General features: G+C 39.3%; 1 protein-coding gene across 1 annotated transcript in view; it reads left to right on the top strand.

Annotated features, from left to right (window-relative positions):
* Positions 1-22,576, top strand: part of KLHDC10 (kelch domain containing 10) — a 62,185-nt gene extending 39,609 nt beyond the window's left edge. Inside the window, exons 3-10 of the mRNA XM_038556529.1 lie at positions 6,953-7,174; positions 8,507-8,661; positions 11,031-11,179; positions 12,763-12,847; positions 13,691-13,757; positions 14,328-14,375; positions 16,388-16,527; positions 17,407-22,576. Of these exons, the coding sequence (XP_038412457.1) occupies positions 6,953-7,174; positions 8,507-8,661; positions 11,031-11,179; positions 12,763-12,847; positions 13,691-13,757; positions 14,328-14,375; positions 16,388-16,527; positions 17,407-17,616 (1,076 nt within the window). The 3' untranslated portion in view covers positions 17,617-22,576. The remainder of the gene's footprint in view (positions 1-6,952; positions 7,175-8,506; positions 8,662-11,030; positions 11,180-12,762; positions 12,848-13,690; positions 13,758-14,327; positions 14,376-16,387; positions 16,528-17,406) is intronic.
* Positions 22,577-25,168: the final 2,592 nt, after the last annotated feature.

Here is a 25,168-nt window from a genome sequence, read left to right as displayed (position 1 = left end):
ACATGATGCCCTGTTACCCCTAAATACTTTAGTGTCTCTTCCTGGGAAACAAATACTCTCTTTGGCTGCAAAGCTAGTACACAAAATAGGGTATTAACACTATAAATTACCATTAGGGGTATGGATAAAATTACCACTAGTATCTAACTTACAGACTTTCCTTTCAGATTTTGCCAATTGGTCCAACATCCTTTGTAGTGAAAGAAAATCCCAAATTATGTGTTGTATCCAGTTCTCATTTCTTTAGCTTTGACATTTATATTTTTTTTTAACATTATAGACCAGTTATATTGTGGAATACCTCTTATGAAGTTTGGATTTGTCTCAAGTTTTTTCATGATTACATTCATCTTATGCTTTTTGGTAGGAATACCCTGAAGTCATTTTTTTTTCTTTTAGAGCACGAAAGAGTGAGCCAGGAGGGGCCAAGGGAGAAGGAGAGTGAGAATCTTAAGTAGGCTCTGTGCCCAGTGTGGAACCCCATGTGAGGCTCAATCTCATGACCCTGAGAGCATGACCTGAGCCAAAATCAGAGTCAGACGCTTAACTGACTGAGCCACCCAGGTGTCCCCACCTGGAAGTAATATTGTGTTTATTTCCATTGCAGTGGTGGTGATTTGTCCCATTATGATGATGTTAACTTTGATTGCCTGGATAAAATGGTGTCTTATACCAAGGGACTTTTTATAGGGCCTTTTTTTATTTTTTAAACCAGACTGATTCCAAAATTCATCGCAAGAGTAAATGGAGAAAAACGGCCAAGAAGTTTTTGAAAAAATAACACAAAGGGGAATTTGTTCTACTAGATGTTGACAGATACCTCAAAGCTATCATAATTGAAACAGTGTAATAATGGTATAGGAGTTGATAAATATACAGCACAACTGACAGAACTGAATAGAGCCCAGAAGCCATTGATGATATGTAACTAGGTACAGTGTAACAGCTATCTCAAGTATGCTGTGCTCAGCGTTTAAGATTAACTTAGGACAACACCAGAGCCTGTCAAAGCAAATTTATTTTATTGCTGCTATCTTAGACACTAAGATTACTCTGCCCTGAGAAGCCAAATCTTACATATGCATCTCATACAGGGTGAGGAGTTCCTTTGGTAGGAAATGCTTACATAACTGTAATAGTGCATACTGATATGAATGGATTGCTTTTGCCTGAGCAGCTTGGACTCTGGGAGTAGTAAAAAGGTCTGCTTGCTGGCCAGGAGCAGGAGCCAGCTGGCTCAGTCTTCCTTGGCTTTCCTGTCCAGGCTTCCAGGTGTACAACAGAAGACCTGTCTTCTCCAGTAGAGGTAATGGAAAGCTTTATATTTGGGAAAAAAAAAAATAAAAGTGGCCAGTTAAATGAAACTGAGTGTATCCTTTAGGCTATTTGATATTTATAACTAGCTAATACTTTTAGCAATAAAGGTTTTTACATTTTTAAAATGGCCTCCCCACAAATTTTTAATAGAACATTTAGAGATGAATACATCCTGTTAGTAGACTTATTAAGCAATAAATGTTATGCTATTTTATTTGTAAGCTTTTGTATTTAAAATTCTGTGGTATTGCTTTATACTGACTTCTTTTCTTTCTTTTCTTCTTTCTCTTTCTTTCTTCTTCCTTCCTTCCTTCCTTCCTTCCTTCCTTCCTTCCTTCCTTCCTTCCTTCCTTCCTTCCTTCCTTTCTTTCTTTCACTTATTTATTTATTTATGAAAGAGAGAGAGAGATTCCCAAGCAGACTCTGTGCTGAGCACGGAGCTGGTCACAGGGCTTGAGCTCACAAACCCTAAGATCAGGACCTGAGCTGAAACCAAGAGTTGGACTGCACTACCCAACTGCACTACCCAGGCACTCTGATTGTGTGTTTTCTTAAAGAGTAATGGATTTTGTGTCCAATTTTGTGATTAGACCTGGATATTGGGATTTCCCCAAATATCAATTTAGTATGTGATAACAGTGACATTTCAACTCAGTATAGTGTTTGCCTGCCAATCCATTTTGGGGGGAAAATTCGAGCCCTACCTCCTGTAATACACAAAATAAGTTCTGGGTTCCGAGTATAAAAATCAAAACTATAAAATTGCTAGAAGTAAATGAAAATATTTTTATAATTCTATGATTCAGAGATAAATGAGATAGAAAGCAGTCCTTTTCTTTTCTTTCTTTCGTTTTTTTGTTTTTTGTTTTTTTCCAAAGGAACTTTTATTAAAAGATTGAGAGATTGGGGCAGCCCCCGTGGTGCAGTGGTTTAGCGCCGCCTGCAGCCCAGGGCGTGATCCTGGAGACCCTGGATCGAGTCCCACATCAGGCTCTCTGCATGGAGCCTGCTTCTCCCTCTGCCTGTGTCTCTGCCTCTCTCTCTCTCTCTCTGCATCTCTATGAATAAATAAAAATAAAAATCTTAAAAAAAAAGATTGAGAGATTCAGTTATATGGAAACTTCCATACATTAAAAGATGCCATAAACAAAAGACAAGCTGCAAGCTGGACGAAAGAAATACAATAAATAAATAATTTCCACAAACCTGTGAGATAACCCAGTAGATGGAAAAGTAGGAAAGGGATATGATCGTGCAGTTCCCCAAAGAAGAAATATAAATGGGCTGATAAACATGTGAACTAGTAAAAATCAGGGAAGTATCAATTATCTGAGACCACTTTGCACCCTTACCGATGGACACAAATGAAAAAGGTTGAAGAGGGGTGAAGAAATAGGCACTTCCAGAAAGCATTGCTGGGAATATAAATTGTTGCAGTCTTTTTGGAAAGCAATATGGCTCTATCACATTGTATTTATAACAATTTAAAGCGTATTTTCCTTTAACCCAAAGAACTTACACATTGGTATATGAACGTATGTAATGGAAGCTTTGTTGTAATGTTGTGATGGTGAAAACATTGGTAGCAACCTAATCATCTGTCACCTTACGTTGGACAGCTAGCTTCTTTATTTGGTCTAGAAACTAAAGCCCATTTTCCTGGTTACCATACCTTCTGCTTTTGCCCTGGGGTAAAGAGTAAGTGTTTGTGACAAGGTGAGCACATGTAAGAGAAAATGGCTCAAACATCGTAGGTACATGCTCCCTTAGCTGGATGTTACCTTCTGGATACTGGAAGTCCACCTCTGCATACAAGTTCAGTTTTAATTTTTGACTTTTTAACATTTTACTTTTTTATATTTTCTAGTGGAAGTTCCTGAGTCAGGTAATCTAATTCTCTGGGTGATTTTATTAGTGGCGAGTCATTTTTAGGAAAGTAGGATTTGCACATGGAGAATTTGGGGGAGGATTCAGATAACTATCTAACAATCTAAAACCCAATTTTATTTTGGTCAAGGCTGATGAGCCTGTGCTATATCCCACATAATGAAAATCAATGCTTAGTCTCCATGGCATTAGCCCTGACAATTCCCATGATTTATTTAAAATAAAATTTGACTTTCTGATACGTTAGTCACTCTTGGGCTATAAATATGTACAAAGAAATCTCTAGTTACTTACTAAAGAGAAAAAAGAGTTACCTCTTTACTCCCAGCTATCAGACTTCTTGACAGCATGTTTAATATTTATCAAACATTGATCAGATGCTCTTTACCCAGCAATTTAATTTGCATAGATAATGAAATTACTTACAAAAGCCAACAATTGAGTTAGACCAGCTCTGTTCAATAGAAATGTTTTAAAAATTTCTAGTAGTCACATTAAAAGAGTAAAAGACAGGTGGCATTAATTTTAATACTTTTTATTTAACTCAGGACATCAAAAATATCATTTCAACATATTTTATATGAAAATTAGTAATTTTATATTCATTTTTGGATACTAAGTTATTGAAATCCAGTGGGTATTTACATTGAAAGCATATCTCCGTTTGGACCATCCTCATTTCAAATGCTCAACATTAACATACTCAGAACTAGAGTATAATAAGCTCTAGAGGACAAAAATGGTAGTGGTCCACGGTATCCCCAGCACCTTACACAGTACCTGGTACATAGCAAGTATCCACTAATATTTTTGGCTTAATTAATGAATCAGTGAGTAGATAAATATAAAACCATCTTTTCACTAACTCCTCAACCTTTTTTTTTTTTTTTTAACTCCTCAACCTTTAAGTTAACATTTGTCACAAAAATAGTTGTCAACTTATAATGGAATATCTGCTATATACCAGCCACTGAGAGAAAATCCTAGAATATATTGTATGTCTTTTCATATTTGTTGAAAAGCAATTTTAAAAAATTATCTGTTTATTCCAGGTGGTAAAGCAAATGACATTTTAGAGATTCTTAGAGTTCCCATCTGTTGACCACAGCAACTCTGTTATGTTTTTTTCTTTAAATTTGCCTCCCTGATTTTTAGAAGCATTTCTGCTTTGAGAAGACTATTGCACAATTCCATCCCCTGCCCTGGAAATCCTATATCTCTTAAGTCCATTGAGAGCTATACACTGTTTTGATCATCCCTGTCACTGTGTACTTTGACCTGAAAACTGATTTCACTAAATCAGTGAGGCTCTTAGTGTCTTTTTTATAACTCCAACTGTTTCAGGTGTTGTGGGTAATACAAGGATAATTGTTATATATGCTCTTTGCCCTTGAGGAGCTTATAACCTATTTGGAGAAGAAAACAAATGTTAACAAAATGAGTAGAGAAAAACTAGATTTGTAAATTTTTGTTTAGTTTTTTTGTGTGTGCCTTAGGCTTGCTGCTAGGAAGGTGAATGAATGCAACTACATTCCTCTTTCTTCAAATAGCTCACAGATACTTGGAAAGATTCCAAATAAACCAATAAACATTTAAATAGAAATATGAAAAATCTGTGAGTTACAAGAATAATATCCCCTTATACAGATGAGGAAGCTGAGATGCAGTGAGGGTCAGTGACTTGCTCAAGGTAGCAGTTAGAAAAAACCTGGATTCAAATCTAGATATTTGTAGGAGCCTTTGCTTTTTCTTCCACACCACACTTTCTGTGTTTCAAGATTCCTAGAAAGAGAAATTGAGTTTTTTAGTTGAGGTAAATCACAGCTCATGAGTAAATTTTCTAACTGTAGTTTGCCTAATACTATATTCATGTATTTACATAGTTATGGTGTAATAATCCTGTTGTGTGTATTTGAATTGCAGGGTACTGAACCATAAAGGCCCTAGGTTTTTTTTTTTTAAGATTTTATTTATTTAAAAAAAAATTTATTTATTTATTCATGAGAGACACACAGAGAGAGGCAGAGACACAGGCAGAGGGAGAACCAGGCCCCATGCAGGGAGCCCGACACGGGACTCAATCCCCGGACTCCAGGATCACACCCTGGGCCTAAGCCAAACCGCTGAGCCACTGGGGCTGACCGCCCTAGGGTTTTATTTTTTTTTATTTTTTATTTTTTTAAAGATTTATTTATTTATTTATTCATGGGGGGGGGGCGCAGAGACACAAGTAGAGGGAGAAGCAGGCTCCATGCAGGGAACCCGATGTGGGACTCGATCCCGGGACTCCAGTATCGCGCCCTGGGCCAAAGGCAGGCGCCAAACCGCTGAGCCACCCAGGGATCCCCCGCCCTAGGGTTTTATTGACAAGAAAGCTGTAAGGGCTGGACTCAGAGGCATTTCCACAAGTAGGCATTGAAGGGTAGGGGACCAGGCCAAGGGCTAAGGGAAGAACGTGGCTTTCCAAGCAGAGAAACAAACTAAAGCAGGAGTGTGAGAGATCAAGACAAACTTAGGTCATGAGAGGCTCAAAATAACAGACTGAGGACTCTGTACTTGAGCAGGAAGGAGCCAGCAGAAATTCTCAGGCAGGACTGACAGGAGTTGAGGGATTCAGTGATCATGTTTCATTTGTTTTTTAGTTTCTCTAAGTCTGTGTGACTTCTTTTTAGTTCTTATTGGAAATTATACCCTAGGATGTGGGATTTTGATTAAGAGAATTTATAAAGCCTATGTTAGGTTGGTAATAAGTATTTATTTATATAACAGATGTTTGTTAGGTGTCCAGCATTGTCCTAAATATTAATTAATGTTATACTAGTATCTATTCCTAATATAAGAAAGTAGCTGAGTCTAGGGTAACAGACAACAAGAGACAACAATAGTAGCTTCTTATTCCATCCAGTATGGACTTAAGCATCCTTGGTTCTATAGCTACGTAAGAGTTTGTGTAGGCTGGTATAAAAAATTGTAAGGATAATAGAAATAACATAACATTTTAGGACTTTTTACTCTAAAATAACCTTGAAGTAATTTTTGGTGAATTAGTTGATGTAATTTAAACTTCAGAAAGCTTTTAAATATAAATTATAGCTTTTCTTAGTAAAGCTCTTAATAGAATGAAAGATGCTCTTTGAGATAACTATAAGGATATTTTTTGTTAACTGCCATAATGTCTGGAGTGGTATTTAAATTCTAAATTTTGCTATAATTTTGAAAGCTAGTTTTCTTTTTTTAAGTGTTTAATTATATATTGTGGACAAATCATAGGTTTTATGTGTGTGTATTTTTATTTATACATGACTCATTCACATTTGTGATTATATTTATGTAGTACTCTAATATTTTCAGTTTAATTTAGTTGGCCTGTGTTTTTGTTCTCCTCTAAGGAAATTAGAAAATTTGCCCTGTTAGCTTTTGGCTTATTAAACCCCTCCTTCTTTTCTTGAAAATTTCAAGTTGTCCGCCATTCTCTTGAGTTTATAATGCTATTTTACCTCCCTTGGAAAAAAATTTTTTACAGTTACCAAAATCTGAAAATAGTCATATGAAATAGAAATGGAGGCTAGCTCCTTAAAATCTTAAGTAGTGTGTGTGAATGTAAAAAATAACCTAAGCAAATAAAAAGTAAATCCATGTTATAAATCTTCCCTGATTCCCTTTTAAAGCTAAAATGATTGTGACCAAATTTTGTTTGTGCTTTTAATCTGCTTGGCCATCTGTGGAAAACTGTCTTCTTCTCTCGTAGGCCACAGACCTCCACCAGCACGAAGTGGACATCGTTGTGTGGCAGATAATACCAACCTCTATGTGTTTGGAGGTTATAACCCAGATTATGATGAATCTGGAGGGCCAGATAATGAAGACTATCCTCTCTTCAGGGAGCTTTGGAGGTATCATTTTGCTACAGGAGTATGGCACCAGATGGGCACAGATGGCTACATGCCCCGGGAACTGGCATCTATGTCACGTGAGTGCAAGAGTTGTCAATAACTTGTAATACAACTATAATATGATTAAACTCTTTTAAGGGATGGACTTTTTACTATGGTAATAATATAGTATGGTGATTCAGAATCACTTGGGAGTTGGCTAGTCCTGAATTGGAATCTAGCTGTGTGCCATTTACTTGCTTGATGACTTTTAGGTTCAAGCTCCTTACCTGTAAAATGGAATTAATAATATCTCATAGGGTTCAGTATATAAAGTATCACATATATGTAGGTAAAATGTAGTCAAGGATCAACTGAGGGGGCTTATTATGACAATAATAGCATTTGAACAAAGTACTGCACGTGTAGTATCTGTTTACCCCACAACATCTCTATGATGCACACATTAGAATTATTGCCATTGTACAAATGAGAAACTAAGGCTACAGAGAGGCCCTGCAGCAGTGGCTAAAAGTGCAGGCTCTGGAGCCAGAATGCCTGCTTGAATCCTATCTTGGCAAGGTTCTTTTTGGGAAACCTTCAACAAGTATTTAAACCACTCTCCACTTCATCTCATCTTCTGTAAACGCGGAGAAGATAGTATTAGTTCTTACTTCCTAGGGTTGTTGCGAAGATTAATTTGGAAAGATTGAATAACTTTACTGAGGTCACCTGAGAATTAAAACCTAGCTCTTGCTGGCTCCAGAGCCCATGCTGACTCTTACACTCTATCAACTGAAGAGCTGAATCTTAAAAATGCCATTGAAATAATACAGTAGTACGATTTGGGGAGTATTTGTCATTAGAGAAAGAATGTGTGTGTGTGTGTGTGTGTGTGTGTGTGTGTGTGTTGGCAAGAACACCAAAGTTACCAGCAGGATATTGGTGTTTCTTTTTATCTGGTGGAAGATTAAGATGATAGAAACATAATTTAAAATGTAGAGATCATTCATTCCCCTGACAAAAAACAGAGTGATCCCCTTATCCCTTCATCCAGAGTCCTGCAGGGTCTTTGCTGAGGCAAAGATGATACTTTATTCTCCTCTACTTTGCCACGTACTTGAACTGTCTTTGGTGGCACTGGTGTACCGCAGTTCATATCATTCAGCATTGTTAGGCACAGTGTCTCATGAGCTCCAAAAATATGTGCTGGATACATGTCCCATACTAACAATGAGCCAGCTGTATTATATAGTTCACACAGAATGTGAATGAATCCTTTTTCTGCAGAACTTTATAGTAGTTAGATGTCAGTGGTTTGAGCTATCTTCTAAGAACATTTTTGTAGTGTCTCAGTAATTCTGGGTCCCTGTGGAAACATACTGCAGGTAGCCAGTATATAAATGGAATCTGTGTGTCTCCTTCCCCAGTTGTGCTGCATGGAAACAACCTGTTGGTATTTGGAGGTACAGGCATCCCGTTTGGTGAGAGCAATGGCAATGACGTCCACGTGTGTAACGTGAAGTATAAGAGATGGGCTTTACTCAGCTGTCGGGGGAAGAAACCCAGTCGTATATATGGACAGGTACTAATCCATGGCCAATCATGGTGGTTGTATTTGTGCACATTTTTCTAGTTCTGGGGACAATGTTAGAATATTTGTTACCACTTTTTTTTTTAAGAGTATGAATTCACAGTTTAATATTTGATTTTTCAGTTCATTAAAAAAAATATTTATTTGAGACAAGAGAGAAAGCATAAGTCGAAGGGCAAAGGGAGAGGGAGAAGCAGACTCCCCACTGAGTAGGAAGCCCGACAAGGGGCTCAATCCCAGGATCCTGGGATCACAACCTGAGCTGAAGGCAGATGCTTAACCAACTGAGCCACCCAGGTGCCCCCACCCTAGTTCTTTTTTTTTTTTTTAAGTTTTATTTATTAGAGAAAGAGTATATGCACGTGAGTAGGGGGGAGGGTAGCGGGAGAGAGAATCCTCCAGGACTCCCCACTGAACACGGAGCCCCATACAGGGCTTGATGTCATGACCCTGAGATCATTATCTGAGCCCAAACCAAGAGTCAGGCACTCAACTGACTAAGCTGCCAAGGCGCCCCCTGATTTTTCAGTTCTAATGTGAAGTTGTAATTTGCAAATCTGGTTGCTCACCTCCTTTCCTTTTTTTTCCTTACTCTGTATTTCTAATCCAATTTGGGATCATGATCTAAATCTATACAGAAGGAGTACCTGGGTGGCTTAGTGGTTGAGTGTCTAGATGCCTTTGGCTCAGATTGTGATCCCAGGGTCCTGGGATCGAGTCCTGCATTGGGCTCACCATAGGGAGCCTGCTTTTCCCTCTGCCTATGTCTCTGCCTCTCTCTGTGTCTCTCATGAATAAATATATAAAATCTTAAAAAAATAAAAATAAATCTATACAGAAGTATTTTTAAATGTCAGGACCCATTTCACCTCCACTCTCACCCCCAGTAGAGATTGGGCTCTACATACGATCTGGGTGCTATCATTTCTAGAACTATATGATTTTTTTGGAGAGCTTTCTAACCTAAGTAATACAGTAGATGATCTCTGCACTTGGAAAGAGACTAATAGACTAATCTGAGCTAAAATGCAGATTATGTGGAGATTAGTTTCTAGTTAGGTTCAAGTGGTTCAAACCTTAGGTTTGAAAAGTTATATCCAAAAAGCTAGAGAACAACCCACTAACATCAGAGACCCTTTGAGAGTAATGGGCTAAGCTTAAAACAACTTTAGCTTCTTTTTCAACTGGCCAACATTAGTACTGATAAATACCTTCTGAGCTATGTGTAGAGGTACATAGTGGATAACTCAGTATTCCACCCAAGAAGACATTAAAACTCTGGAAAAATGACCATAACAAAAGCTGAATTTATGCTGAAGGGAGTCTGGTGGGAAATGTGAAGTCTTTAGGACTGCCAACTCTAGACAGTTTATTTTACTTAAGGGCTTCTGGTGGCTTATTTTCTTATCTGCTTCTTCTTCCTGAGAGCCTCTTCTTTTTCACACTGCTGAGAAAGAGAAGCAGCTTTGCATGGAAATGCTCATGTCCATGATGTATACATTCTTTGGTTTGCTTGGACCCATAAGGAATATCCAGCCCTCTTGCCTATTTAGGTAGAACTGCTTTCCAGTTGAGCAAAGCTTTACTTTCCTTTTTTCTTTTTTTTTTTTTTAAGGTTTATTTACCTTTTTTTTGGTTTTTAGATTGAAAGAGAGAGAGTGCATGCATGTGAGGGGAAGGGGCAGAGGGAGAGGGAGAAACAGGCTTTCCCACTGAGCAGGGAGTCCAGTGTGGGACTCAGTCCCAGGATCCTGAGATCATGCCCTGAGCCAAAGACAGACACTTAGCCAGCTGAGCTACTCAGGCACCCAGGGAGAGAGTCTGAAGTAGACTCCACGCTGAGTAGCCCGATGCGGGGCTCGATCTCACGTCCCTGAGACTATGACCTCAGCCAAAGGCAAGAGTTGGACACTCAACTGACTGTACCACCCAGGCATCCCAAAGCTTTACCTTTCTAAAAATGATTTCTGGGTTTTCTAAAATCTTTAATCATTTATTTATTTATTTTAAAATATATTTTTTAAAGGTTTTGTTTTTTATTCATTTATTTGAGAAAGAGTGTGAGTCGGGGGAAGAGCAGAGGGAGAGGGACAAGCAGACTCCCCTCTGAGCAGAGAGTACAGTGCAGGGCTTGATCCCACTACTGTGACAAAATCTGAGCCAAAATCAAAAGTTGGATGTTCAACCAACTGAGCCACCTAAGTGCCCTAAAATCTTTAATCTTTTAAAAATCTGATCTTTTAGAAGGCTAAAAAGTACAAGAGAATTTCATGAAGTCTGATTTTGGGGTATTTAATAAGTTTATATTCTTTAATCAAGTGTTAATGAGTCAGTGGTTTTCACTTTTCCTTGATATCCAGGCCATGGCGATCATCAATGGCTCCCTTTATGTTTTTGGAGGGACAACTGGCTATATTTACAGCACAGATCTGCATAAATTAGATCTCAATACCAGAGAGTGGACACAACTGAAACCAAACAACCTATCCTGTGATCTGCCAGAAGAGAGGTGAGGTTCTAGGATCAAAGCATATTTATTCTTTCTTGCTAAGATTTGACTTTTTTCAGAATATTGGTAATACAATTTAAAGAAAACTCTTATAGTCTGGTTAAAATAGCCAACTAGCTGGTAGATCCCAGTTCAGCATTCAAGAAAGGTCTTCTAGTTACAGAAGATTCTTCCCCCTTAACTATAGATTTTTTTCTCATACTATTTCTTTTTAATTTTTCTGCCTTGGGAAGATAGTAACACTGAAAAATAAACCAAGGGTAGCAAATGTAATTAAGTATCATATTGCAGACAAAACAATTACTTTCTAGTTACTTTTTGATTTTCCTTCTTAACTTGCATATTGGGATTCTTTGGCTCATTTGCTCTCAGCTGTACACCCAGAGTGCCTGTGGCACTCAATTACCATAGTGGTACTCAATGAATATTGATCAGATGGATGGATGGATGGGTGGGTGGATGGGAGGAAGGACATTCATTTTAAGTGCCCTGTTAGGCACGCAAACATCTCTTGGTGCTCCTAGCTGCCTTCTGGGAGCAGTCCTAGGCCTTCCACTTTTCTTTCCTAATAGAGGAATTACCTCTTAGAATTTAACTCTGTGAAATACTTAAATTTTTCCCCTCCGGTTTAAAAGCAAAGATAGTAAACATTTTTTATTTACTTGGTTTAGATGAATCCAGTTCCCTCTTTGTTTCCTTTAAACAAAAGGACATGTAGGTGCTAAGGAAAACTTTATTGTAGTATGTCAGTGGGCTGATGATTGCAGAGCTTCCGTGTGAAGACTTGGGAGGTGGGCTGCTACTGGAATAATTTTGATGTAATTTATTTTATCAGCACCAGGGCCTTCAGGGGAAGGAGGAAATAGATTAAGTTTTCAAAGCATTTTCACATGGTTGCCTTCTTGAATCATTTTATGGACATATTATAAATTGTTTCAGCTTCTAGCTAGACTGCTTGGATAAAAGTTCTGGTAGGTGTTTCACATTATATTCACAGTTCTATGTAACATAATCTTTCTGATATCTTTGTATCTGTTAAATAAGTAACTTAATTTGAAAGCCCATAGTCTAGGGTTTCTAATGAAATGTAAGACAGATCACTTTTTAAAAATTCTGTTGTAATTTCCTCCCTTATACAAAGTTACCACAAAAAGATGATAGAAAATCTGGAAAATACAAATAAGCAAAATAAATAAAATAAAAAACAAAACCTAAATCTAGAGATAAACAGGGTTAATATTTGGGATGTATCTCTGTAGTCATTTTCTATGGATATTTGTGTATCTGTATGTTTTTAATGGATTATAGCCTATCTGCTCCCACATAACTTCTTCTTCAGTTAATGACATGAAAAGAAGTTCTCAGTGTATTAACTGTCCTCTCTGCCTACATTCTTATGGGTTGCACACTAATCCATTTTACATATGTTCTATAATTCATTTAACCAATTCACTATTGTTAAATACTTAGGTTATTCCTAATAATTTATTACTATGAATAATTATCCAATAAAAAGCCTGTGGCTAAATCTTAGGTAAATCACTTTTCACTTAGTTATAAATGGATTTTATGTATGTTTTCAGATACAGACATGAAATTGCACACGATGGGCAGAGGATTTACATCTTGGGAGGTGGTACTTCCTGGACAGCTTATTCCTTAAACAAGGTATATTTGAAAATAATAATAATAATAATAATAATAAAGAAAAGGATAGAGAGAGGCATGTTTCATACATGCAAGATAATTCTGTTACTGTAGATAGTTGAATTTTTGAACAGTTTCTTTGTTAACACCTATTTTGTGTTCCATGTTCTTTATAACATATGGCCACACTCTGTGCCCCTGATATGCATTCCAGCTGACCATTGTATTGATCACACACGAAAATATATGAAAATCATCCCTGGCATAAGCTGGATGAGGAAAGTGACTGAGAGGAAGATACAGTAGCTTGAATGAAGAAACTAATAAGGACTGGAGCCATGATGCTCAGAATGTGACCTCTCTATCATCATCAGTGCTATGTATATAAAAAGAACGGTCACATCTAGGGCTATGCATCTTTAGGAAGCTCTGAAAAGTTTTTATTCATCCATTGCTAAATCCTCATCTCCCAGGAGAAATCTTGATGAGGCTACAGAGCTCCTGGGCTGCTTTGGAACGTTATTAGTCTTTTTCAAGTTTTGTCAAAACTGTGTTCTCCTATTTTCTTATCAACACTTACTTTTTTCTCATATAAAAATGATAAATGTTCATTGTAAAAAATGTGGCAGTTGCAGAATTCCAACTTTTTTTTCTGTGATTTAAAAAAATTGGAATCCTATATCTGCTTAATTTTCAACTGCTTCATTTAATGTTTTGCTTTCCATTAAAATTAGGGAAGAATGGAGAAAAGCAAAAGAAACGAAGACTTTTCAACCAAGAATACATGTTTAAAAAATCCAATTTTCAGGCTAGCTAAAATTATTTATGTGTGTGTATCTTCTTTTGTTTTTTTTCCCCCCCAAGATCCATGCATACAATCTTGAAACAAACGCATGGGAGGAAATTGCCACAAAACCCCATGAAAAAATAGGTAAATTTAAAATATTGATTCATGTATCTTTAATAAATATATTTTAATTTACTTGTTTTAGAGGAGAAAAATATTTTTATTGAGTTATATGACAAGTAAAATATCTGTTATGCTAGTATTATAAATTATTTTTATTCCTTAGTCCAATTATTATTCTTCCTCTGTAATTGTGCAGAGAGTTTTAATGGGGATTGTTGAGTTTTATGGAAACAGGGAAATGTGGGTGGGTTAGGAAGCAGACACTTGAATCAAGATCTGCCTGTCTTTTTGCGGATTAAAAGGCTTGGGAAAGCCACTACACCCCTGCACCTACCATCCCATTTTGTTCCCCTGGCACCAGAGCCATTGTACAGTTGGTGAGTTATGTGAGACTCACCAGTTATGGTAAGACTCAGATGGCCTTAGTTTAGTTGAAATAAGGAATGATTGGAAGGACTAGTCAGTTTGCTTAAGGCAACAGTGGGGTTGTTTTAAGTGAGCTACTCATAGTATGTCTTTCACCGTGGCACATCAACGTTAGTCTTCGTCTTTCTGTGAATAATTGAATATCTGTGTTTATGTGTTTGGCAGGTTTTCCTGCAGCCCGAAGATGTCACAGTTGTGTTCAAATAAAAAATGGTAAGGCTTCTAGTTCACTTTGTAATTGTATATGCTGAAAATATCATATATATATATATATATATACACACACACACACACACACACATATATATGTATATATATGGCATAATTTTGAGAATTGTCTATTTCTTGTAGTTTAAACTTGAAGGGAAATCCGTTAAGTTATGATTTTCTCAGTGGTTTTCATTAAGTACATGAGTAGGGTATTTGGGTTCCTTCAGTTACCAGAGATCTCAAAGATCAGTGATAAATAAGCTTTTATTATACTGCCTGACCTTTTAACACCCCACCCCCAACAGATAATCTGTGGCTGTAAGTGAGTAATACTGATAATCTTGACATATAATAGTGACCTCGGTGGACATAGTATTAAAATTACAATAACTCCTTCAGAGTGGTGTTTCATAAAGTTTATTCTGTGCTCTATCTGATGCCAAATAGGACTCTTGGCTCATTCTTTGGCCTTATTACAACAGAGGCATTGTATGGCTTCAGAAAGCAGCTGCAGCTACTTCATCCAAGTGTGATAAATGACTCCTCTTTGGACAACCCTCCTGTCTTTTAATTCACAGCTTATTTTATAATTTGGTAAATCACCTTCCATTTTTCCTGGGAGGAAGGTGTGTCTAAATGAGTTTGATAGCCCATATCCTTTCAGCAGTTGAGTTAGGATTTAACTAGGATTATGCTGCCATCTCCAGTACAGACGCTTTTTATTTTGTTGCTGCTTTCTGGATAAGATGTGTAGATAGTGGGATTGTTCAGCTTTGCTTTGGAACTGAAATTTTCTTGTATCTTAGCCAAAAAAGTTTCCAGTATATTTTATAGTGTAATTAAGTATTGATTTAAACTTGATCTAGACCTGAATTAAGACTTGTATTCATGTGATTCACTGAGGCCAGGCACCACACCAATAGAATTCAGCCTTAGTTTGGGGCATTTAGTTTGAATGTTCACATAGACTTTGTTACAAGTTGACCAGTTATAGCTATCTAATTTGACAAAACAACAACAACAACAACAATTAAAAACCCTTGATTTTTTGGGAAGGTTGAAAGAACGTAAGGAACTGTATAGATAAATAGGACTTCACACTGTCCCCTTTGGCTAAGGAAAGCTTGGAAGAACCACTTATGCCCCCAAACTGAACATTGCAGTGAATATTTCTCAGCAGGTTAAATGTCTACATAAGAGGATGTTTGTACGGGCAGACAAATATCCATCCTTCCTAGGACATTATTTGAAAGAAGAATTTGCAAACTGGTGGCCTGCAGTTATGTTTTGTCTGGCTCATATATGTATTAAAATTGTTTGGATTAGCAGATAACACTTAAAAATTTAAAAAAAAGATTTTATTTATTTATTCATGAGAGACACACAGAGAGAAAAAGAGGCAGAGACACAGGCAGAGGGAGAAGCAGGCTTCATGCAGGGAGCCCAATGTGGGGCTCGATCCCAGGTCTCCAGGATCAGGCCCTGGACTGAAGGCAGGCGCTAAACCGCTGAGCCACCTGGGCTGCCCAAAAAATCAAAATGTTAAAGAAAAAATCAAAATGTTTCACTTAAAAAAAAAAATATCCAGATTTCCAGCTTCTCTGGAAAAATTGGAAGATCTGGCAGTTGCCGACCTTAAGTTCTACATGTGCAGCTGGTGCTGCATCACCATCTCCTCCTTTAGAGTATGTGCACTCCTGTTTGCTTATTTTCCCTGGACCTTGTTCATTCACTTCCTGTGTCTGGTACCTGTAGGTATTTGAAGTTGAGGATCCAGACAGGAAGCCTACTTAGAGGCTTGCATCCCTAGGCCTAGTAAATATCCCAACATAATATCTACAGTTTACTGAGGGACAAGACAGCAGCAAGAGGGGACCACCCAGCTAAAGTCCTGTGTGGTAGGGGCACATCTACTGAACTGGTCCCATGGCAGCTAGCCAGGTGATGTACCTCAAAACATGCTGTAGCTGTGACTCTCTTCTTTTGTGTGATCTGGGTCTCTCTTTTCTCAATAGATGTGTTTATTTGTGGGGGCTATAATGGAGAAGTGATCCTGGGAGATATCTGGAAGTTGAATCTGCAGACTTTCCAATGGGTAAAGCTCCCAGCTACCATGCCAGAGCCAGTTTATTTTCACTGTGCAGCTGTTACACCAGTAAGTTTTTATTTTCCTATCTTCCTTACATAGTTGCAGGTGATAAGGAAATTTTTTTAGTGATACTAGCAAGAAAAAAAGATTTTGAAATTACCAGCCTTGGATTAAGAATATGTTTCTAAAACTTTCTTCAAGACAAAGCTGGCCCTTCCTCTGAGAAAAGGGGAGAGAAGCCATCATACACGGTTTAAAAGAGCAGCATAAATGTCAAAGAGAGGCTGCATGTGGCGTTCAGTCCCTGGCCGTTACATAAAATGTGTTTTCTGGGAGGGCAGAATAGCTCTATCCCCACGATGCCTTGTTGTCAAAGATCCCATTAGTGTCTCAAAAGCAAAGGCCTTTATTTTCATCTTTGTAGTCCCAGTATTTGGCACAGTGAATACTTAATTTAATGTTAGTTTAATGTTTGTTGAAGTTAAAGAAGGAAGGAAGGGAGGGAGGGAGGGAGGGAGGGAAGGAAGGAAGGAAGGAAGGAGAAGAAGAAAGAAAGAGAGAGAGAGAGAAAAAGAAAGAAAGGAAAGGAAAGGAAAGGAAAGGAAGGAAAGGAAGGAAGGAAGGAAGGAAGGAAGGAAGGAAGGAAGGAAGGAAGGAAGGAAGGAAGGAGGGAAGGAGGGAGGGAGGGAGGGAGGGAGGAAGGAAGGAAGGAAGGAAGAAAGGAAGGTAGGAAGGAAGGAAAAGAAGCTAGTTTTCCCCTAGTAACTCATAAATTATTTAAACCCTTCTTGATCTCTGCACTGTGTTGGGATCAGTGAGAAATTCTTTTTTGCTTCACCTCATCTCAGTTTGGCCTACTGTATATTTTTTTGCTGAATCTTCAGCCTAGGTATTGATTTCACTCCCATTTGAATTTATCCTCTTTTGACTGCCATTTGTTCGTAGGCTGGTTGCATGTACATTCATGGAGGAGTGGTGAACATCCATGAAAACAAACGGACTGGGTCATTGTTTAAGATCTGGCTGGTGGTACCTAGCCTGCTGGAACTGGCATGGGAGAAGCTGCTTGCGGCCTTCCCTAACCTAGCAAACCTCTCCCGAACACAGCTTCTGCACCTTGGACTCACACAGGGACTCATCGAGCGCTTGAAATGAGGATTTCTGGACTGTTCATTGATACTGGAAATGTTAATTTAAAGAGACTCCTTTATTTATGGGCAGTGTAGAATGTGCTACAAAGAGGATTGGTTACCCTGATCAAGGCCTTATTCAGAAAATACATCAGATGCCTTTCTGTAAATTGGTTTTAAGTTTATGGAAATCTCACTTTCCCTTGTGCTTCTTTCTTTGCTTCTCTCCCCCCCTGCCCCAACACACACACACACACACACACACACACACACATACTCACATACTCCCTCCTCCTTGATGGATTTGAGGGAAAGTCTTGAAGGTACCTTAATAATGTTGTGAATCAAGATAAGATAAAGAATTTTTTAAAGGAACTCTGAAACTATGACCATGTCAGCCAGTGTTCTGCAAGTTAAAGCAGCATCACTGACAAAAACAAACAAAATTTAGAAAAATTTAAATCCAGCAACAAGAATAGGAAGTTTCAGGATAGATAAAGGCTAACCTTGAGAATTGTGCAGGTTATGTGCAAACCTAGATGTTTAACTTACTGTTTTTCAAGATGCTTCTAATTGAGTAGCTGGATCTGATGGCGGCACTGGTCGACATCTTGCAGCATAGATACCCAAACCCATCCTTTGATTTTGGAGGAAAGTCAAGCGACTCAGCAACTCTTGATCAGTGATTTCTTTTCTCATTTTTATGGTGCCAGCAATGGTTAGATTTGGCTCGTCATGAGGCTTCTGTGTGTTGTAGTCGTGCTGTTTATTGTTGCTCTTAGAAATTATGGCACCACGAACGTTTCAAATCAAGGAATTTATGGTGGTCAAAGTTCTTCGTTCTGGGCAATTTCAAAATTCTCCTGTGCTCATTGGTTTCAAGTATCTCTTTTGACTTCTTCGTGGGGGGGCTTGTAGACCTAAATATGTGGCAGAAATGCCATGGGACATAAAGTAAGCTTGTAAGAGGCCAGAGAAGAGCAGGGCAGAGTGGGCTTGGGTGCCAGGCTATGAGCCCCACTGGTCATTTTGCCCGCTTCCTTTTCACAACTTGTTTCTTTTCTGACACCGAGCCATGCACCTGCCATTCTCTCAGGCAACAGATTTTATCTCTAGAAAGCCAACTGGCCTTTGATTTTTTTCCCCTTAGCTTATTGTCTCCTTTTTTGTCTGCTTTTAATGTGCATGGTGCTGTGAGTAATTGTCTAGTTATTGGATAAAAGGTCTTGGGGGGGAGGGGAAGCCACAGGTCATCCTTCCCAAAGAACTAAGTATCATTTTAAAAACTAGCATGAGGAAGGAATGAAACTGAGGATCATTAGTTTTTTGGTGTGAAGTTTTAGTTCTGGTTTGTTTTGTTTTGTATTTTAACTCTAAAAAAGGAGTGACCTGAATTTTCACTTCTTTGCCATCAGGCTGCTAGATAATTGAACAAGTCACTGAGATGTGAGCATTTGGAAGTCCTCAGGTGTACACAAGGTGCTGCAGGCATACAAGAAGGCACAGTGCTGATCATCCCGTTGGTCACCTCACAACAGGAGACTCCAGTGGGAGATTTGGGACACATTTTTCCTTTAAGTGCCTCTTTTCCACTTAGTTTTTAAAGTTAGTCTTCTTTTTTCCTTCATCCCAGAAGGGATCTCTTTAGCTCATGTGTGGATTTAAAATCACCTTTGAGTTACGGCTAAAAAGTTACCATCCAGTGTGGAGTTCTAGGGAAGAGAAAACTATGGTCTCTAGACTTGGACTCCTAACTTTCATGCCTTATTAGGACGTCCCATCCATGTTGGGTTGAGTTCAAGGAGCCAATAGTCTGCAAGAGTCTTAGAATATCACTACTCTCTGAGTTTGGATCCTTTTGGGGAAGTGAGGGGTATGGGGCAGAGGCAGGAAAAGGAGCAACTCCTCTAGAGGTCCCACCCCCATCTTGCCATGACCAAGTCTGTTTGACATTTAACCTGTTACCACCCGCTGCTAAGCTTACTCCAGTGAGGAGCTCTCTCCAGAGCAAGTCAGGTTGAGCAGCTCCATGAGTTCAAAACAAAGCTTTGCTGCATGACTCCAGCCCACTCTGGATATTTGGTGGAATATATCCAGTTAAATAAGCTGTGCTGTCTAGGGTGGTGAAAGGATTTTTTTCATGGATTTATATAGGGACCAAAGCCTGACTGCTAAGCCTCTGTGCTTATCCTTCCATGCTCCTTGGAAAATAAGCAGGTCTCTATAGCTTTGCTACACTGGAGAGCTAGAAAGAGGGTCTAGTTCAATCCACACTTGCTAGCAAAAAGGGATTTAAGCCTTCTGAGGGCAGTCTTCTCTGAGGTAGACTTTGGAGGCCTGACATCCAAGACCTTGTGTGTGACATTTTTATATTTTATAAAAGTACATATCCTTGGTCTGAAGTGTCTTCTTTTAATATAACACTAGTGAAAAGGATGTAGTGTGACCATCTCTGAGTGCTATAGAACCACACATATGCACATGTTCTGGATGCCAAATGAGTCTGTGTGTATGATGACTTAGATGTAGATGACTAGAATTTTATATAGGGGGTCCCCAGCCATTTAGTATACCTATAACCAGCACCCTGAATTCCTGACAGTTACTTGGTTTAGGAAAGTTTATGCCTGCTGCTTCTCTGCCTCTTTGAGGCACTCCCTGCCATCTTACTGCAGTCCTGTAAATTGAAGTGCAATATATAGAAACACATATGAATATATACAGATATTTATATAGGGTGTAACTATAAAGCAGGTAGACTACTTTTTTTTTTTTTTTTTTAATCTGCTTTGGGGAAGCCAGCTCATTCCTTTAGAGTCAAGGATTTGAGGTGTGATCAGCTAGCGTAAGCCAACTCTTGGGTCAGTCTGGGTTTTCAAGTCTGTTTTCTTACTTCGATTCCTAGAGACTTTATATTCCTAGGGTTTGTTAGAGTTGAGACTTTTCCCCAGTCATCTTTGTACTATCTCATGTGTTCATAACTCCCTACATTTCTTTGCCCACAAAAAAGTCTACCTGTAAGGAATTTCCTAAATGGAGAATTAAAACCTAATATTTAATACTATCAGTTTTCCCATGTACATACTAATTTATCTGTGAACATAATGCTTTATTAAATGAAGACGATGCTTTCTTCATTTAATAAAATATTTTCCACATTCTGGAAAAATTTATAAACCAGTATAGAATAGATGGAAATTTTAACTGTTCTTCAGGGGCCAAACTAAAATCCTTTCCACTGGCAGAATTTTTTTCAGGGCCCTAGTGACATGGTGTAAAAATTTGCTCTAAATTATTCATGTCCATTACATAGATTTAAACATATAATAATAAACATTAACATTTCTAAGCAAAAGGTTTTTAACAGTGACCTTTGGTTACCCATAGTAGCAAGGGTAAAGCACATATAATTGAAATTCATAGATAATCAGTGTTTCAACTTTTCTATCAAATAATTGATTCATTTATATTCTTCCTCCCTAGCCCTCTCCCAAAGCACCTCCTTTTCAGTGGAATGGGGCTAATAAGTAGTTAGAAATGAAAAAGAAGAATCACAGAGGGCTAGAAACCAGCAAGCATATAAGCAGCCCTATTAGCTGTAATTGTCAATTTGATGACAGCTGTTGAATATTGAAATTAGGACCCACGGGTGGTAATCCTGAGTTGAGATGTTAACTCTTCACCCCTCTGCTTCCGCGTAGTGTTCCTGCCCTGAGTTCTAGGCTGTCTCTCCTCTAACCACCAAAGAGCTCTCAGCGCCTGTGGGAAGAAGCAGCTACTGTGTGTGATGCAGAGGAAATCCCATCATTTGAACACATTTCTTCGGCTCTTGACAAATACTTGCTTTTCCTCTGTTCTTGCAGGAGCCTTATTTCTTCCTTTGGAAATACCTTTTCCAGCCATATCGCTTGGCACATAGGAAAGGTCAAATTATCTTCTATGTCTGTGTGGTTGTTTAATTCTGTAAAAGCAGTTTGTTTTTATGTGGTCTTACAGATGTTTAGGAAGTGGCACCGTCACTAAGTTGTCCAGCTGCCAGCACTCTGATGTAGCACCAAAAGCCATTTCCTTCTTCTACATTGTCCTGGCATTGCACTCCAGGACAGGTGGGGGCTTATGGTCCTGTGATCGTGAGCTCCCCAAACTGGTCACTCACTGTTAGCTCCAAGTGCTTTGGTTCCCCAAATTCCTTGGGACCCTCGGAGCGTTGGCAGGGCCCAAGGCAGGCTTTGCAGGGCTCTGGACTCTCTGTGTGTGTTGCACAAATTGTGCCGGTGATGGCGTTTCCCTTCTGAGGTCACTGGATTTGCCGGAAAGGGACCTCTTCTCCTACCTGGTGTTACAACAAGAAGTTCTGAGTTGTGCTTCAAAAGTGATACCATCTTTTTAGTATAATTTTCATCATTTTATTTTATTTTCACTTTACAGAAGTTTTTAAAAGGCCCTGCTTAGTCAGTGTACAGGGTGAGTCAGAAGCAGTTTCACCAAGGTGTAGTAATTGCTGTTTTACTAGTTGCACATTTAGAATACAAAGGAGGCATCAGAAACACACTGACTTTTCCAAAGCCACTTCCTTGTACACAGAGTCTGAGCAGGGACAGCGCCAGGCATCTCCCTGTAAAGGCACCTGCCGATGAGGATTTGACTAGAAGAACGTAGGCAAGAAAGGGAAACCTCTCATGCAGTCTCTGAGAGCGGGCCTGGGCTTGGCTCTTCGTCCAGGGTATGCTTAGGCCACACACGATGCTTGCCTTACTTTAAAGCTATTTGCCACAGTCCTGTTAAGTAGTGTGGAAGTCCTTTTGCAGTCTGGTGTGCATGCCATATGATCAGGACAGCTTTTCCACCTTACCTGGTTTCCTACAGACAAGTAGGAGAAATAGTGAATTTACCCTAAAATGTCCAATCTGTATTTATGTACCTTGTCAGTGTTTTGCTGTTGGTTTTCTAAAAACAATCTGATCAATAAATCTTATCCAAATCTATTTGGTTGAAGGCTGCCTTGACTATCTGGTGGTAATTTATGTGTCTGTGAGCTCACCTCCATGATGGAAGAAGCCACCCACCTCCATTGCGCCTTTCCCAACCCACGAGCATCCACTTTACTCTGTAATATCAGTGAGTCATCTGCCTTCACCACTGCCTGCTGTGGCTCCTTCCCTCTGCTCACCCCCTGGAACTCTGGAACACACCGCAATCCTCTCAGCAGAACGTGGTTCCCCTCAGGACATCAGCAAGGGAGTGAATGACCATGGGGGCAGGTCACATTCCCTTTGCCTGTCCCATCCCGTATATTCCCCAAGCTACCCCTAGCCAAGTCTGTATGGACACATCAAGACTTCTCTGCAGAGCTGGGGGGCTACAAGGGAATTCACAGGGAAAATGTGAGTCTTTAGCATTGGGAGTCACGACTGTGTTTCCGATTCCAGAGAAAAGACTCAAGAGGAGCTGAGCCCTTCTCTGGGGTCCTTTGGGGATGAAACCACAGTTCCTAGCTCTGGCCTTGGTCTTCCAGCTGCTCCTTTCTCCAAGACCTCTGCTTTTGTCACTTCACCATCTATTAGGTTAAGCAGTACTTTTATGCGAGCTCTGAAGTCTGCCATCAGTGTGGACACTCCAAGTCTGGTCACTTTTAAGGTCTCCCATCCAGAATTGCCTACGCACCTCTTAGTCTTCAGTGTTCCCATCAACCAACCATTGGATCAGATATACCCTCCTGGGACTAATAATCTTAGATATCATAAACCAACAGGATTTGGTTTCTACCCCTTAATATGTGTGTGTGTGTATCTCCCCAGCCCACTTTACAGGTTTGGTTTTGTTTTTTAAAGATTTTCTTTGAGAGAGAAAGAGAGCAAGAGAGCATGAGCAGTGGACAGAAGCAGGCTATGCTCCCCATTAAGCAGGGAGCCCGATGTGGGGCTTGATCCCAGGACCCCGAGGTCATGACCTGAGCTGAATGCAGATACTTAACCCACTGAGCCATCCAGGCGCCCCACCTTACAGTTAATACACTTATTATACAGAGCAGTCTTGTTTCCTTTGCTTTCTTTCTCCTACCTCCTCCAAGGTAGAGTCCCCTGACACCTACTAGGAATGAGAAGTGGACCCTCCACCTTTTAGATTTTAGACAGCCAGAGCTTTGAAAAGAACTCCTGTTTGTATCTGATTTGGTTCTTAGTTACGCCGCAGCTTATCTTGGGTGGGAAGAGGTGTCTGTGGCTTAGTTGGTTTGGGTGGTTTTGTTCTTCCAGTTCCCTGTATAAAATTCGAGTTTGTCAAAATGCCATTACTAAGCTATTATAACGGAACAGTTCTCTTGCAGTTAATCTTCTTCAGTAATTGCTTAAGGGAAAAAGATGTTGATTAAACCATCCAGTTTCCATAGTACCTTCAAACAAAAGCCCTAGCTTCCCGAGCAGCACAAAACCAGGAGATTTCTGCGATGGTGGGAATGTTCTCTATTTGCACTGTCCAGTATGTGATAGCCACTGGCTATTCGGCGCTTCAAATGTGGTTAGTGTGACCGAAGAATTACATTTTTAATTCTATTTAATTTTAACTTATTTAAATGTAAACAGTCACACACGGCTAGTGGCTACCACAGTTGCAGTTCTAGAAAGAGATGATCTGGAGAGGTTTAGCTCTTGGCTCAGTCAGTTTTATTGTGTGGCTTAAATAATATATAAAGCGCTTTGCAGGATGTCAGGCACATAGTAAACATGATTAGATATTTACTGCTACCCCTCTCTCTAGTTGCTGTTATAAGAAATGAAGGTTGGGATCCCTGGGTGGTGCAGCGGTTTGGCGCCTGCCTTTGGCCCAGGGCGCGATCCTGGAAACCCGGGATCGAATCCCACGTCGGGCTCCCGGTGCATGGAGCCTGCTTCTCCCTCTGCCTATGTCTCTGCCTCTCTCTCTCTCTGTGTGCCTATCATAAATAAAAAAGAAAAAAAAATGTGAAGGTGAAGTATTTACTAAAAGTTACAAAGTTAACCGATAAGGAAACTAAGAGGATGAGACCGAGGAAGTTGGGTGGTGATATAAGTGAGCATCTTATCTCATCTTCCATAGCAGGAAGGTAAAATATAGAATGTATCAAAATTAAGCAATAACCAGAAAAGCATTTTAATTAGAGGCATAAAGGAAGGTATCCAAAACTAAACAAAAAACAGCCCCAAAAGCTAATAGTAGCAAGATGGACTGGGAGGTGCAAAGGGCCACAGTAGGGGCTGTTGGATTTTTAAAGTATGTTTATGGTTTTTTGTTCATTTTCCCCCCTATTTTCTCCTTTATAAACTCCAACCCTTCACAGGTCTTTCAACTGAGCCCTTCTTCAAGGTACTGTGATTCTGGGTCCCTTCTGACCAAATCAGGCTGTAAAAAATTGGGTTATTCAAAGGGTATGGCTGGAGTATTAGGATTTTTTTTTTTTTTTAAGACTTCATTCATGAGAGACACAGAGAGAGAGAGAGGTAGAGACACAGGCAGAGGGAGAAGCAGGCTCCACACAGGGAGCCGGATGTGGGACTCAATCCTGGGTCTCCAGGATCAGGCCCTGGGCTGAAGGCGGCACT

This window comes from Canis lupus, chromosome 14 (assembly GCF_011100685.1).
Source record: "Canis lupus familiaris isolate Mischka breed German Shepherd chromosome 14, alternate assembly UU_Cfam_GSD_1.0, whole genome shotgun sequence".
In the NCBI taxonomy this organism is placed as follows: Eukaryota; Metazoa; Chordata; class Mammalia; order Carnivora; family Canidae; genus Canis; species Canis lupus.
The sequence above is the reverse complement of the archived record's forward strand: the minus strand, read 5'-3'. Positions and strand labels throughout refer to the sequence as shown.